Raw genomic sequence first — 16,453 nt, forward strand, 5'->3', positions numbered from 1 at the left:
TGAAAGTTAAGATTGTGTAGCTTTGATTCTGTGTTAGATTGTTTCCATGTAATAAATCTCTAATAGAGTATGAAACATATCTTTGTAACAAAGGGGCAAACTAATTCTTAGTAAAGAATCTTGGTGGAATATAATACAAATACACCAAATCAAGTTTCATTTACAATCCACAAAAAAAGGTTGAGAAGTCTATATTAGTCACTTATAAGACAACAATCTTAACTTAAACTGTAAGTTTTAAAATTTTAGATCAAATAAACAAATACAATTCTTTCCATGACCAAAGAGCTTTCTTCTCTATGTATTCTCTCTATATGTTTTGTTTCCCACTTCTTCTGTTCAGAAACAAATGGCCCATGATGTCTGCTTCTGCACATACAGAACAGAACCAACTCTGTCCTTTTTGCTTTCATGATCAGAGAGTTCTCCGGGTTTCTTAGTGTACAACATATACTCTTCCCTTCTCCTAAAAGCTTCTGTAAAGTAAGCTGTTCTGGTCCCCAATTACGATTTCTCGCGACCGGTGAGTGATTTCAATTTCTGCTGCAGCTGTAGATAATACACACAAGAGATGTTTGAAATGAGTATGGTTCAGAATGTTTCAGTTTCAAACATCTAGCAAATTTATTTCATGAGATCAAAGTGTGGTAGCTTACTTGGATCTGTTTCGATTTTTCTTCTTCAAGTTCTTCCGTTAACTCTTTCATCCTACAGAAATCGAGTTTAAGACGCAATTAGTAAAGACTATACCACATTGATCTCTCTACTAAGAAATATTTGATAGCTTGAAGAAGAGGAACAACCTAACTCGAAGCTCGGTTATCTTGCTAAACAGTAACCTCTCTCTCTCAGAAGCTGTAAGTTCAACAACCTGTGATCCCAAGCCAAAGACAAACAATGTGAAGGACATGATTTTGAGATCGCATAGTAGGTCTATGTGAAGCATTAACATTGATTCATAGAACAATGTTGATAAATCTACTTACGGTTCCGTTGCTGTCAGATCCTCGAGGCAAAGGGGGCAACTTTCCATTTTGAGAACCTATATCAAGAATGAGAATTAATCAACTGTCACAAAAAAAGTTCATCGTTATAACAGACAAAGTGGTAAGACGTATATATCTTACCATCCGTTGTTTCAGAAGCTTGTTGTAAGGTATTCAGTAGATTCATAATAAGATCCTGAAGTTAGAGAGTTCCGTTAAGACAATACATAACATGAGGAACCATACAATCAAGTTTCAAACATATGTCTCAATGTGATAATGGTCATATATTTTTCTTCTCACCTGCTGTATTGAATTTTGGTGGAACAAATTTTGAAGATGAGGCATAATGACTGAGGACGCATGATGAGTACTAGATTCCTTGATAGGCATACCCGTTGGCTGTTAACGGAAAAATAAGATATTGTTATGATAAGACGACATAAATTTTCCTGATTAAAAGAACTCTTTCTGATAGCAAACATACCATTTTAGAATCAAGTAACCAACTCCCAACACTGGCAGATTTCCTCAACGGGGATCCCTGTAGATTAAAGAGTACGAATTAATCATCACTATTCACGCTATATTAATACGCAGATACTAAAACAAACTCGTGAAGATCGAGACTGGACTACACATAGTGGAATATCCTAGGCTAGATTGGTCTGGTTAGTAACTTTCAAACAAAAACGAATGTGAATAGCAGGAAAAGATATGCCCACCCTTGCAAGATCCAAGTTCTCTGATGTTACTGAAAATCTTCCTTTGATTTGAACCACATTAGCCTTCGACTTGTCATCTATAGAATCACGGAAGCCTATACAAGTTGGACAACCACACTAAGTCAACTGCAGTAGACCCAACAGAAATTACTAAGCAGCATGAAGATCGGTAATGTATTTTCCTAACCTCCAGAAGATTTTATAGGAGCTGAAAAACTGTTAGCTGAAGCACGATTTGGAAGATTCAAAGGACCACTAAAGCTTGGAGCCTTCCGAACTGATGGCTTCAGCAGCCGTTCACTATCAGACCTAGCAGATAGCAAATTTCATGTTGGAGTATTAGAAAGTCGCGAAAGAAAGGAGAAGGAGATCTGAAGTGTAGGATACTGTAATCCAATGATCTCTAAAACAACAATTAGCTAATATTCGAACCTTTCATAACTAGGACCTTTCTCTGAGTCTGAGGTGATTACCACGTTACCGGATGAAAGTGGCCCACTATGAGTCTGGCGTCTCACTGGCTTACCCTTGGCCTGTTGAACGTCTTGTTCTGAACTTGGTGCCGCTTGTTCCACAGAAGAAGCAGTTGAATTGAGAGTGGATTTCTCTTCACGGATATGTTCTACCACGGCAGTATCTGAAACTTTTTCCTTCCCATTCATGTTTTCGGATAGCAGTTGATTACCAGATACTTGCCCTCTGTCATTCACCTGCAATGTGTTTCCCAATTAAGTTCAAACCACCAGATACCAAAAGAGTGAAGAGTTATAAGATATTTTCTCTAAAAACTTCTTTGCAAATTACTAGCCTTATTATGCAACTGTTCGCCAAAAGATTCATCTTCTTCCCTACTCTCTGTTAGAGTGTCGTCATCATCTAGCTATTGCACATCAAAAAAAGGAAAAAGAAAAATGTAAGAACGGATTATTTGACGGAAACCAATGGTTTCACAAATGGCATCATTTAAGAGATACCATCAAAGCATATCTTACCAAGGATGCTTGTTCTTTCAAATCTTCGATATTAAAGTTCCAAGCACTTACTCCTCTTTGGTATTCACTCTGATATGAAAAACAACATTTTTATAAGCATTCTGCAAGTCGAGTTTTAACTAATAATATCAAACTTGTGTTGTGTGTTTGTCACCTGAGATATAGCATCCTGGTCAGCAGAGGCCATTCCTTTCAAAGCAATCTGTGCAGCGTCCTTGGCCTGTTGTGCAATAACTATCAATAAAAGTAGAACAGGACGAGTGCTGTAAGATCGAAGAAGGGATAAGCATGGCAAACCTGAAGAGCTTTTACACGCGTCCAAAGTGGTGGTAAATCGGCAAATAGTTTCTTCACACAAATCTCTGGAGGTTTTGCATTCTTGAAAAATGAGTGTTTCAACAACTTTTCAGCAGTTGGCCTTTTCGTTTGATCTTTCACTAGACACAGTGCTACCAACTCTTTAAAGGACTGGGCACAGCTGGACGTCTTCTAGTTAGAACAATCCTTGAAATGGAAAGAAATCAAATAAGAATATATATACCTAGGAAGAAGCAGCGTACCTTTGAAAACTTCTTATCACGGTCATAATCAAGGCCAGGGGGTGCGTTTTGAATAGTCATTAAGAGTACCTATTACCAGGAAAAAAGGAATTAGATCTTTTCTCAATACACATAAGGAAATAAATGAATACCTTCATAGGGGGATATTTTGAGAAAGGTGCATGACCGTGAGCCAACTCCAGCGCCGTTATTCCAAAAGACCAGATATCAGCCCTGTGAGGAAGGTGCATAAGACCAAACCAACCAACAGCTGTTATTGCATTTCTTTGATGCAAACAGTTTCTAAAGATTTTCAATATCATTTGACATAGAAGATACTCAAATGATAGTAACTTTTAAACATCTGTGGGACTGAAACAATCACAACACGATCTAGACCAACTAAAATCAGCAGCACTCGATTTTGAGAAGTTGGATGACACATATACCAAATTGAACTCACTGCTATATTTAACAAGGGCCATGAAGAGAAGTAGAGTATATTATCTGACACTTGATATCAAAGCATAAACTGATAGTAACTTTTAAACAGTTGAGGAGCTGAGACAATCACAACACTACCTAGATCAACTAAATCACCGGCACTCGAGTTTGAGAAGTTGGATGACACATATACTACTGCAGATATATAGAGTACATTTAACAAGGACCATGCAGATAAGTAGAGTATATTAGCTGACACTTGATATCAAAGCATAAACTGATAGTAACTTATTAACAGCTGTGGGGATGAAACACTCACAAACTATCTAGATCAACTAAAAATCAGTGGCACTCGATTTTAAGAAGTTGGATGACACATACCAAACTGAACTAACTGCTATATTTTTGGATGACACATACCAAACTGAACTAACTGCTATGTTTAACAAGGACCATGTAAAGAAGTAAGAGTATATTAGTTGGCACTTGATATTAAAACATAACTCACTTTGAATTGTATCCACTTCCTGGCTGCAAGACTTCTGGTGCCATCCTAAAAATTGAAACAAGATATGACACATCAACCGTCAAGTAGAGAGAAAATTGTGAAGCTTTAGAAGACAGAAATGAAGAAAACTACAATAACCAACCAGCACGGAGTACCAACAAATGTGTTTCTTGCACGTTGCCTATCACCATTGTCAAATAAGCATGCAGAAACACCAAAATCACCTAGCTTAATCTCGCCAGTGTTATCAAGAAGTATGTTTCCAGCCTAATATACAAGATACAAAAGAAAGCTTTGAATACATGTCATGGATAATGAATGGGCTTATCAAGTTCAAATGTGAAACAAAGAAAAAGCTGACCTTAACATCTCGATGGATATGCCCTTGTGTATGAAGATAATCAAGAGCTTTAAGTGTTTCTTTCAGCATAGAACATATAGCGGCCTCTTCAAATCCATCAGGATACGCCGCCTTCATAAGATGCAAACACGAACCCTGAGCCATAAATGGCATGACCACCCAGAGATAATGCTCAACAGAAAACGAACAAAACGACTTAATAACGTTCGGATGGTCAATCAAAGTCATAGTCTGAGCCTCCCTCCTTATATCATCCTACAAACAACCAAAACAAAACATGACTTTTCGAAAACGGAAAGAGAGATAGAGATCTAAATAACTCTCCCATTTGATTAAAAATGATAAAACCAACCAAAACCCCAAAACACAAAATGGGAAGATGATCTACAATTAAGTACCCGCATATATAGCATAAGGATAAGATTCACTAAGACTAAATAAACAAATTGGTCATAACCCATCAACGAAGATGAGAACTTTATTGTTACAACGAATCAAAGTTTCAGTTTTTATGATTGCAAACACATGATTCTCAAAACACACAACAAAACACAAAATGGGAAGATGATCTATACAATAAGTACACCCGCATATATAGCATAAGGATAAGATTCACTAAGACTAATAAACAAATTGGTCATCACCCATCAACAAAGATGAGAACTTTATTGCTACAACGACTCAAAGTTTCAATTTTTATGATTGCAAACACACAACAAAAACAGATCGCCCTCAAATTCAAATTCGAAGCTGAGGCTAAACTCAAAAACAAGAAACGAAGAATCAAATTAAACCAAAAAAAAAAAAAAAACACAAACCAGATTGCTATTGCAGCGATCGAGATCCAAACATTTGATAGCAACAACTTCATTAGTGGGGAGATAAATAGCACGACGAACAACAGCACTAGCACCATATCCAACTTCTTCCATAAGTTTATAATCTTTAGGGTTTACAGAGAAACCTCTCATCTTCGTCCCACCACTACCACTACCACCGCCACCACTAGTACTCGCCGTCTTCTTACGTCGTCTCGAACCCAAGACAGCCCTAAAAAGAACACCAACCAAATCCGTCTTGAGAAATAAAAAGATAAAAATCAAACAAAATAAGAAAAAAATCTTGTGAGTAAACAAAAGAGAGACTAGAAGAAGTACTCTAGCACAAGACGAAGCCGAGACACCATTGAAATTGACAACAACAAACAAAAAAAATCTAATTTTTTTTTTTTGTTTGCTCTGTTCTTCTAAAAGTTTTGGTTTTTTATTTTTTTGTTTTTTTTTACATTTTTATTGTCTGATGAGAAAACGCGATTTGATAACCGAGAGAGACAATGTATGACGTGGCAAATCTTTAACATCTAAGATTAGGACACGTGGCTATAGTTTTGTAACTTTAATCTTTAACATCTAAGATTAGGACACGTGGCTATAATTTTGTAACTTTAATCTTTAACATCTAAGAAGGGACATTGACTAATGACTTTGGTTTTGGCGTTGAATAAGAGATGTAATGAAAATGAATCTTATCTATTTTTGTCAACGAATTTTAATTAATGTCCCATTGGATTACATAATTTATTAGAGATTTTTTTTTCTCTTGTTTTATAAAGAATCTAAGATTCTAATGAATTTGTTTTGTCTACTAAAAAAATACTGCGACATTTTCAAAAATACTCATTTTTATGTTATTTTCCAAAAATATTTTTTTATATTATTTATTTAAAAATATCCATTTTAATATACAAAATGATTAAATTCTAAACCTTAAATCCCAAATACTAAACTCTAGCCCCTTAAAACTATATTATAAATGTAAAATAGAGAACTCAAACCTAAAAATATTTTAAAACTTATATTGTAATTCTATAAAAGAAAGCAAAAATGAAAATATTTAAAAAATAGATATTTCTGAAAAGGATTATCTCAAAAAGACATTTCTAATAAATTCTCAAAATTTTATTAATGATTTATGTTATTAAATTAAGAGAAAAATGTGTAGATCATTTTTTAGCTCCGACATTTTTAGAAAATATGTTTATTTGAATCTCATTTCCACTGGAAATAATTATAATTGAATCTTTTTAAAATATCAAAAATAAAATCCCAGTTATGAATTGCATTAATGTCTTTAATGATCTATCATCTCACGGATAAATCTTGTGGTATATGAACAATTCTAAAATAAGTTATCTCTCGTGTTTATTAATAGTTATAATTTATTTGAACTATAAATAAGTAGTTTAGCATTTGTTATACAGAAAAAGAAAACATAAAGAACGAAGCTATCATAGTTATTACACTAATTACTAATCTTTATCGTAAAATCATATTATACAACTATACCAGAAAAAAATAGAAAGTAATTAGACTTTAGTAGGAGAGCGATGTAAAGGAGAACGTGGTGGTCGAGGCATCCAAAACCCTCAATCTTAAGTGGTCTAAATGATTTCTCACCAAAATTTCCTCTTTTCTAGTGATTTTATCAACATTTTTTTAATATATATCTTCTAAAACTGTATGACTTTATGCATTTTCAACATGATATCATTTATCCAAAAATAGAAAACTTGTGTCAACTACGAAAAGGTTTGGTAGCCCACATGTGGGAGAACTATATATGCTCCTTTTCAACTTTCCTCAAAGGCAAAACATAGTTCCTTGATCAAAGCCTGGGAAAATTAGGAACCATTCCCTATATATTATTGTAGAAATGCTTCGGTAAGTATTGATTTACTAAAGTAGTTTGTGCTTTACGAAGATAGAAAGCCATGGTATGTAATTGTACGACAATATATGCATCAAAATATGAGATTGTTTTCTATGAAATTCCTATCAATATCATAACATTTTTTACAAATATTTTGTAGTAAAACGGTAAAAACCTTGTTTCCTATGATTTTCTTATATTTTTGGTTGTAAGAAAACGAGATTTTTCTATATCTATATATAATATTAAATAGTTTTTGATATATTAGAATGGCCAAAAATTAATGAGATAAAGGTGAATCAAAGTACATTAGACAAATCTTTCTTCAATACACTACAAGAAAATATGGAATTGCCGAATGCAAGTTGCGACTTAAAAAGCAGTTGCTAAATTTAACGACTGCATTGCGATTGTTTTGCTACTGGATGACTACTAAAATAAAACAGTCGCCTAGTAGACGTTAATTCGAGAATGATGCATAATGTTGCAGTTTAGTCGCCAATTTGCGACTAATTTCGAGACCAATTTGTCAGTCGCCAAACATTGCGACTAAGCAGCTACTCATTAGCGACTGATATATTTAATTTGGGCCTTAAACCAAATTTGGGCCGTAACAAAACGGCGAAAACCCAAATCTCTCATCCATCTTCTTCCCCGAGCAAACCCTAATCCCTCATTCATCTTCTTCTCCCGAGCAAACCGTTGCCCCTAATATCTCATTTCTCTCCTTAATCGACAAACCCTAATCTCCTCATATATCTTCTCAGTCGACAAACCCTCATTTCTCTTCTTAATCGAGAAACTGTAACCCCTAATCTTCTCATTTCTCTTCGTTTATTCCTGAAAACCCTAGATCTCAGTTTCTCTCAATCGACAAACCCTTGTATCTCTCGATATTGATGGCTGGAGTAAAGAAAAGAGGAGGAGGAAAAAGAAACCCCTCAAATCGAACCTCAGAAACGGCGAATCGAAGACCCGCTAGTCTTCCCAGCCAGTATGACTTCACGCCGGCGAACCCTCACTTACCGAACACTGATTCTCAGGGAATTCTTGTCCCAATCCTCCAGCCTCCAGTGAGACCTACACCTTCGTACAGGGACTATCCACCTCCGAAAAATATGTTCCAGAACTCCAAGCAGACATCATTTTCTGGTGGAGCATCCCCTTCCAACGTAACTCCAAGCAGACGTCCTTTTCCTCAACCTCTCGCTTCTGCGACGAATCCACCGGAATTCTCAAGTCAACTTCGACAGTCTCCTCATCCTTCAGTCGCGAATCATCCTCGAATGTCTCCTCAAGTCTCAAGTCAACCTCGACAATCTACTCAACCAGTCCCAAATCATCCTCGACCCTCTACTCAACCTCGAGCAGCCTCTGCATCGCATTATAGCTCTCAAGCGCAAAACTCACATGAGGAAGAAGATGGAGCTGATTCTGAGGATGACGGTGGAAGGCATTCAAATCTCCCAGCTGATGTACTTGCTGCTTTACATGACATGCTTGTCCAGCCATGCCGTGAATTGTATACTACCGTCCTCTCTTCCAGTTTAGAGCCTGGGACCACTTGGTGAGTTACTTCTTAGTTGATTAGAATTAGGATCTTTAGGTTTGTTTGTGTTTGGAACATCTTGTGTTTGTGTTTGATTAGATTGATTAGTATTTTGATTGGAAGTTTTGACTTGTGTTTCGAACCGTTTGTGTTTGATTATATATTTTTTAGGATTTTTACTTCCGATTTGTTTGTATTTGAAGGTTTGGTAAGGACAAGTCAAAACTTACCCGAAAGATTACAAAGGTTTTTACAAATAAGTTTGATGGGCCATATTACAGTTGGGTTGTGTTTCTAATCAAATAAGAGAAAATTACTTCTTGGAATTCGCGGTAAACTCACCTCGTTTGTGTTTGATTATATATTTTTTGGTTTTTTGATCACTAACACTTGTCTCTCTTCTTCTTTTGTAGAAAACACACACCTGGGATCCCTCTCTAACCGGTGTGGTTCAAGCAAAGTTCTATAGCATTTGTCAAAACCATATGAAAGACATGGTTTCCAAGGCAGCAGCTCAGCAAGATCAAGTGAAACCGATTTGGATTGAGATAACTATTTGGAAAGAAATGTGTGACTATTGGCACACAGAAGAAGCCATGGCAAAGAGTGCAACCACTTCAGCAGCTCGAATGTCTGACCGTAATGGTCTTGGCCCTCAAAAGCATGTATCAGGGCCGAAGTCTTACTTACAAATAGAACAAGAGATGGTTAGTTTACCGTTTCATTGTTTAATTAATTACATCAGATGGTTACTAACGTTTTCATTGTTTAACCTTTCAGGAAGTGGAATTGGGGAGACCGCCAAATATTCCAGAAGTTTTCTTCAGGACTCATACCAAAAGAGATGGTACTTTTGTGGATAAGAAAACGCAAGAAGTTCATGAGGCATATAAGAAAAAAAAAGGGAAGAAAAGTTGGCTGCTCTGGATAATGACGAGTCTTCTGATGGTACTTCACGTCGATCAGAGCTTTCTCATGAGGAGGATGATGGGCTCTTTCTTCAGGTAATTTGCTTCTAGACTATTAAGCTATTAAGTTTTCCACATTTTAGTAATTATGTTAACTTTTTCTCTGTTTTGTTTATGCAGTCTACTTTCATAAGCGATAGAGGAACATACTTTGGAGTTGGAAGCCTAGGGAGTTACTTTAACGGGAAGCGGAAGTTCCTTGGAAGCTCTTCTTCTTTCACAAGCCTACAACAACAACTTGAAGAAGCTAACCGCAAAATAGAGCAACAAGCAGCTCTACAAGCAGAGTGTGAAGCTGAGGCATCACGGGTTGCAGCTCAGCAACAAGAAGAGATCAAACGCTTGGTGAGCTTCCTCAAGACTAACCCAAACTATGTCGCCTTCCTCGAGTCTCAAACCAATGACCCCGATCCTGTTGATGTTCAAAGTTAGGTTCCTTCCCTCATGACCTTAAAAACTTTTGTAGTGGTTGTACTTGTACTCTAGATGGATGTTTTCTAGAACTTATGTATGTTGAAACTTATGGCTTTGTTAAATTTAATGTTTGTTACGTTTTAGTTATAGTTTTGATAATCTGTTTTGTTATTACAAAATAAAATAATTCAATTCAACCGGATTTTAAAAAAAAACATGATAAATTGATAATTAAACAGTACAAAAATAGTCATTGAAACATAAACAAATCAGTAACCAAAACAGTCGCAAATGAGTAACCACAAATAGTCGCTCAGGCGTTGCAATTCAGGAATAGCGACCAATATTATCAGTCGCCAAATAGTAGCTCATTGACTACTCTTTAGCGACTGATTATTTTAGCGACTACGTACGTCAGTCGCTAATCAGTCGTTACTAAGTACTTTGCGACTGTTTAGTGACTGTTTTTATAGTCGGTAATCCCACGTTTTCTTGTAGTGATTTTTCTCTTTTCTGCTATAAATACATATATATATATATATATCCATAATGTTGAACACATGGATTATATATAGACAACTTTTCGATATGTTGAAATATCAAGGGGATTGACGAATTATGGAAAATCAAAGAGCTGTGTAGTTAAAGAAATATATTTTAGCAACATATGATTATGTCATTGTGTAGTACTCCTAAAGCCAACAACATCGTGAAATCAGTGTTTTTTTTTCTCTTGAGTGTCACGAAGTTTGTTTCACATTTACTAGTTTGAGGAAATAACCAAACAACTGTATATGACCGTTTCCAGCAAATAGTGGTTATTCATACGCAGAGACTAATGGGTTCATAACCCTTTTGATCTTTTCCATGAGCGCATAACTTTGTTATTAGCACGTAAAAGAACTGCCGAGTTTGCAAAAAGCCTTTGCTAATTTAGCAGAATCAACTATAAACACGCCTAATAAAATTAATTAATATATATAAGAAAGATCTATGCTAATTTAGTATACTCAACTATAAACTGACAAATGAAAGGCCTATACAAAATTAGCAAAAAGTCAAAGGTCAAGCATTGAGAAATACCAATTCTTTGTCGTTGGTATGTTATAGGATACGCACAGTTCATGATTTGAAGTTTGTCTCCGTTTCTTGTGGACTGCTCTTGTTCAGTCCTGAAGGTATAGTTCTATATCTATGTACACATTAATAATTAGGTCGTAGGGTAAACTATTTTGTTTCGAAAGAAATCAAAAGATTTTTAAAACTAACATTGCTATGATCCTTATAGTAGAAGAAACATATTTCTGGATCCATAAGGAACATATATAGAATGGGCACATACTTCTAGATGTAATATTTTACAATCTAGGTCATTTAGTGGGTCACCCGGTGATTTTGATTAAAGCATAAAATCTTGTTCATATAGAGCAATGTATGAGAAGAAACAAATTAATATTTGCTAAAAGAAAACAAAGGGTAAATGAAAGACATATAAACTAATAAAATATATCCCCTTAGTAAAAGATCTTTCTTATATCCTTACATAATCATATAATCATTTTCTAAAATTCTTTCTAAACACTTAGTATTGATCCTAAAAACCTTCTAAGTGGTTGTACCACTATGTGTGTATAATTGTAGACTTGTTGACCCATCCTCTTGCTTTATCCGTTTTTCATGTCTCAACATGTTTTTATTGTATCCATGTTGACGCCTTTCCTAATGGCTCCATTTTCTCCTTTTGCCTCCTTTTTTCTTCTTGACTTCAGTCCTTTTGCCTCTTTTATGTTGCTTGATTTGCACTAGACTTAGAACATAAGAGCACACACGTGGCCAACTGTTTTTGTTCATGGGTTCTCCAAGCTCCAGTTTCGTCAAGCATCCAGTCTTTCCCATGATATTAACAGTGTTCTGGGTTCTGTTTCCTTCTTTATCAAAAACCACAGCAACTTCCTTCTCCTCGTCAACGAAGAAAGTCTTAAATGGAAGCTTCATGTCAAGGTATGGCATATTGATTGTGAAGAAGTGGCTCCACAAAACACTTTCGTCACCAATCTTAGTCGTAATCCATATCTCAATCTGACTTTTAAATGTCTGAAATAAAGCTGCAATATTCTCTTCTCTAACCAAAGATAGTGACGCAAACAGTTTCCTCCAAGCCTGAAACGGTAAAGGCAGGAGCGGTCCGAATCTCTCTCTTGTAAAATCAAAACAAATTATTTGATCAATTTTTTCGAATGCGTTTCGTTCTGCAACGCACCAGTCAGTGTTTCCCTTGAGAGAAATACCACATTGAGATTCTATACGCCAGCGTGGTGTCACATCGAGAGTAGTCCATAAATCAGTATCAAAACTGTAGATTTCATACCGTATAACAGCGTCTTTGAGGTTTACGAAACGACCATAATTATCTATAAACCTCAAAATTTTGGGCCTACGAAAAGATATGTTCTCGCTATAATTTTCGTATCCGAGAGCATACTTAAAGAAATCACGTCCTTTCCATCCAATTGGACGGTAAAAACTTCTGGTTTGGATCCACCTTGTTTGTCCCATATACGGATTCCAAACCACAATCTTAGTATCATCTTCTTTCAAGATGCATAACAATAAACCCTCACAATGAATGACTTGGTATATCTTGACTTCTTGTTCGTCTAGGCAAGTAAGTTTACCTAAACACTGTATAGATGGATTCTCATTGACGGTGATTCCCATTAGCTAAACGTTGTAATCCATCAACACGACCATCCGAGTCTCCCCTAATTCCTTCGCTGCTGCTTTTTCTTTGTCAATGTGCATCTCCATAAAGCTTCGGCTTTCGAACAAAGCGTTCCAGTTTTTGCAAGTTAATCGCACTGCTCTCATGTATTTCCAAGGAACCCTAGAGACAATCTCATGTACCAAATCCTTTGGAAGATTTGACAGAGTCATCGTCGTCATGTTTCAAGTTCAAACAAGGGACCTTTAGGAACCTTTTGCGACTCTTAAGGTTGTAGAACAAGAAAGAAGAAACCCTAAATGAAGCTGGGTCAATTGAAAGGCTTCAGAATCTAGTCGGGCTTTTTAGCTATGTTCATTTAACGAAATAATTTGATACACTTGCCTTCTCCATCAAGTATATACATTTCTCTTTTAGCCAATCAAGAGTGTCAAACTCACGTATACGCACTTGTAAAGTTAAGACACACAAAATTCTATACATCTTAAGAATTATTTTTTTTCTAATATATAATTTGCCTTTAAAATATTCATTTTCCCGCAACAATACTAAAAGTGAACTGCATAAAACCAAAATTTTTTGAACATGATCATGGAAAATTAAATTAATTGAAATTCTGTCACATTTAGGTGAAAATAGGCAACCATAAGAGATCTTTGCGAATTGTATCCAATTACGGACGACAGTTTATTTGCAAGGTTTGTTGAAGCCCCACATGGCCACATATTCTAGACGAAAAGACTATCATCAGAGATTTGGACTATGGCCACCTTTTTATGTCACGGTGATCCCATCACTCGGTGGAGATTGATGTGTTTATTAAATTCTTAGTGGGACTTATTGGTTTGAGATTTAAATAGAGATTTAAAGATTTTAAATGTTATGTAGGATCTGTTGTTATTAGATCAAGATTTTGTTAAACTCTGTTAAAGTATAGTGTTATTAGTTTGTGATTTGTAAAAGGTCATTTAAAATCTTAACAAATTTGGGTTATTGGATTCAGACTTTTATAAAGTCATTAAATATAAAGTCATTAAATATAAAGTCATTAAAAGTTTTGTGTTATTCAATTAAAACAAAAGAATTTAGGATTGTTAATGAATTCAATTATTATGTTATTGGTTCATGATTCTAGATACTTTCTTTACAAAATAAAGTCATGGAAAGTATCACAATAAAACATGGATTGTTTGGAGCACTTTACAAGATTTTAGAAAACTAATCAACAAAACTCTAGCAATTTTTAACAATCTTTCAGTTATTCACTTTTAATGATTTTGTTAAATTCTTCAAAAATCTTTATAAATTAGAATCCAAAACACCCCATTAATAGTTGTAGTGAGCTTAGCTTGCCTATTAACTTCCATAGTTTCATTCCGTTCTGTTTCATATGACACCCACCTTTAGAGCATTAGCCACTATGACTGCTGCAATTATTTACCATGTTATTCGCATTCGTTTTATAACGTATGTTATACAGTATTATCTCAATCAGCCAGCCGATTTTATTTACTAACATAAAACCATGCTGATGATATTTACTTAATTTTGTTCCAGAATTGTGCTATATACTAATATCACCCTATTTTTATCCTTAATTTCCTTTTTTAGATATTTTTTTTATGTTTGTTTATAGACTTTTAACAAATAGATTATCTAAGTACAATAATCAATTAACTAGATTAGTTAGTCGTGCTATACAGCACGGAAAAATGTTTGCTAAGATTTACTATAATTTGTTAGTTATAAAATAACAGTAGAAGTTTTATTTGACTTACTCTATACATTTTATAATCTTTTATATTTAATTTATTAAATTCCATACTCTGTTTTCAACCATTTACATGATACAATGTTCAAATCCGTGAATTATATAAATTTGGTAAAATTCATAAAATAAAACAGAACTCGTATTGAAGTGGTCGTATTTAGAAATCTCGATTTAACTCTTAGTTGCATTTATTATATTGAAAAAACTAATATTTGTGATTTCTTTGATTTTAATAAGATGTCATTGTATAGATGTACAATGCAAAAAAAATATTTAACATATTAGATATAATATTTTATATTTTTAAAATATAAGCAATGTTGTATCTTAGTTTTAAAATATATCTATCATTATTAAAAAAACTAAGGATGCAAATATTTAATCTTAGTATTATTATAAATAAAGTTAAGTTTTATAATTCTTGTTAATAGTTTGTTATTGTTTCTTAAGATTTATGAAATAATAAATGGAATCTGTTAAATAATTTTATTAAATAATTTTGAAACTATTGTTTTATTATTTTATAAACCAATATAAGATTTTCTTTTGTTAGTTATTAAATTAATTAAAATGCAATGACATTTTTTGTAATATGCCACATGATAGTAGGGTTAATTTCTAACTATATTGCTTATCCCCTATATATTAATAGAGAAGCACACTCTTGAAAAAGCTGATGTGTCGACGCTAGAGAGCTCGAGACACATTTAGCTATTTAGCCTCATTTACATTTATTATTTATAACTATGTTCCATTGTGTTTTTGAAAAAAAAACAAATGTGTTATTCTTAAAAACTTTATCACATAACTTTATTAATATTAATTAAGTTTAAGCTTTAGGTATATTTTATATATTAGAAAAAATAATTTATTGAAATGCATGTGTAATCCACGCGGATCTCACAAATTCAAGCGGGACGGATGCAAAGACATTTTGTGGCTCAAAATATTTAAACCCGTTGCAGGACAGCTTAGCAGACGGGTTTGACCGGATTAAAAATTTTATTTAAATTATCCGTTTTATGTAATTTTAGATTTTTGAGATTTTTATCTGATCTGATAGTTCAAGATTTTGATAAAAAAATCTAACGATCACTAATTCAGTTCACATTCTATCCAGATCCGTCATCATGTCAATCTAAAATTTATGGTGAAACGATTACTATTTTAAACTTTCATAAACTTGATGAATTCAAACCAATATAAGTTTAAATGTTATACTAAATAAATATATTTACAAATGTAATAACTCAAACAAAAATTTCACTCTGTGTAACAGCACGAGTTATTACCTAGTATATGTATATAGAGATTAACATATGATTTTGACAAAAAAAAAAAAAGAGAGAGATTAACATATGATAGTAGGGTTAATTTCTAACTACATTGCTTATATAAGTATATAGAGATTAACATATATATCAAATATAAGTATTTAGTTTTAATTACTAATATTACTACATATTATAAAAAAAAAGTCTAAAGATCATTAATATTGCAATTTAAGGGGAAAAACAATAAATTAAAATCATTTTATTAATAATATAATAATAGATATTGACCATTGTTGTTCAATTTCTATTTTAAATTATGCTATATTTTTTCAAATAATGTGTTTGAAATAAAATTTTAGCATAAACAGTACTTCCTCTGTTTCACAAACAGTATCATTTTGACACATTTCACACAAATTAAGAAATGTTTGCCCCTATTTAATAAGTGGTTAATGATTTAAATTCAATGTATATAGCTTTGGGTTTAGAGG

General features: G+C 33.8%; 1 protein-coding gene and 1 pseudogene across 3 annotated transcripts; both read right to left on the reverse strand.

Annotated features, from left to right (window-relative positions):
• Window positions 1–81: 81 nt before the first annotated feature.
• LOC104707360 (serine/threonine-protein kinase BLUS1) lies at window positions 82–5,866 on the reverse strand. 2 transcript variants are annotated; one of them, XM_010423694.3, is made up of 21 exons: window positions 5,713–5,866; window positions 5,374–5,605; window positions 4,556–4,810; window positions 4,337–4,461; window positions 4,195–4,239; window positions 3,395–3,476; window positions 3,264–3,332; window positions 3,001–3,171; window positions 2,858–2,923; window positions 2,704–2,772; window positions 2,520–2,591; window positions 2,144–2,421; window positions 1,899–2,020; window positions 1,712–1,806; window positions 1,474–1,530; window positions 1,290–1,388; window positions 1,128–1,182; window positions 987–1,042; window positions 804–871; window positions 657–708; window positions 82–549 (listed from the first exon to the last, which is right to left on the reverse strand). In XM_010423694.3, exons 1-21 carry the CDS (start codon window positions 5,739–5,741, stop codon window positions 505–507), a joined length of 2,142 nt encoding a protein of 713 aa, XP_010421996.2. In that variant the 5' UTR covers window positions 5,742–5,866; the 3' UTR covers window positions 82–504. The 2 variants fall into 2 exon arrangements, with proteins under 2 accessions (XP_010421996.2, XP_087317742.1); XM_087461616.1 differs by having other exon boundaries at window positions 3,001–3,181; window positions 5,713–5,840.
• A 5,861-nt stretch (window positions 5,867–11,727) lies between these two features.
• Window positions 11,728–13,784, reverse strand: LOC104709638 (peroxiredoxin-2A pseudogene; annotated as a pseudogene). Its single transcript, XR_015564728.1, has one exon. The product of XR_015564728.1 is annotated as a peroxiredoxin-2A pseudogene (transcript).
• Between the last annotated feature and the right edge of the window lie 2,669 nt (window positions 13,785–16,453).

The sequence above is a fragment of the Camelina sativa genome, chromosome 8, assembly GCF_030686135.1.
Source record: "Camelina sativa cultivar CO46 ecotype springtype chromosome 8, ASM3068613v1".
NCBI lineage: Eukaryota > Viridiplantae > Streptophyta > Magnoliopsida > Brassicales > Brassicaceae > Camelina > Camelina sativa.

Coding starts and splice junctions, on each gene's coding strand:
- LOC104707360 (XM_010423694.3), bottom strand. CDS start 5,741: ATGGTGTCTCGGCTTCGTCTTGTGCTAGA. Junction 5,606..5,712: donor CGGCTTCGTCTTGTGCTAGA/GTACTTCTTCTA, acceptor TGTTCTTTTTAG/GGCTGTCTTGGGTTCGAGAC. Junction 4,462..4,555: donor ATATCCATCGAGATGTTAAG/GTCAGCTTTTTC, acceptor CTTGTATATTAG/GCTGGAAACATACTTCTTGA.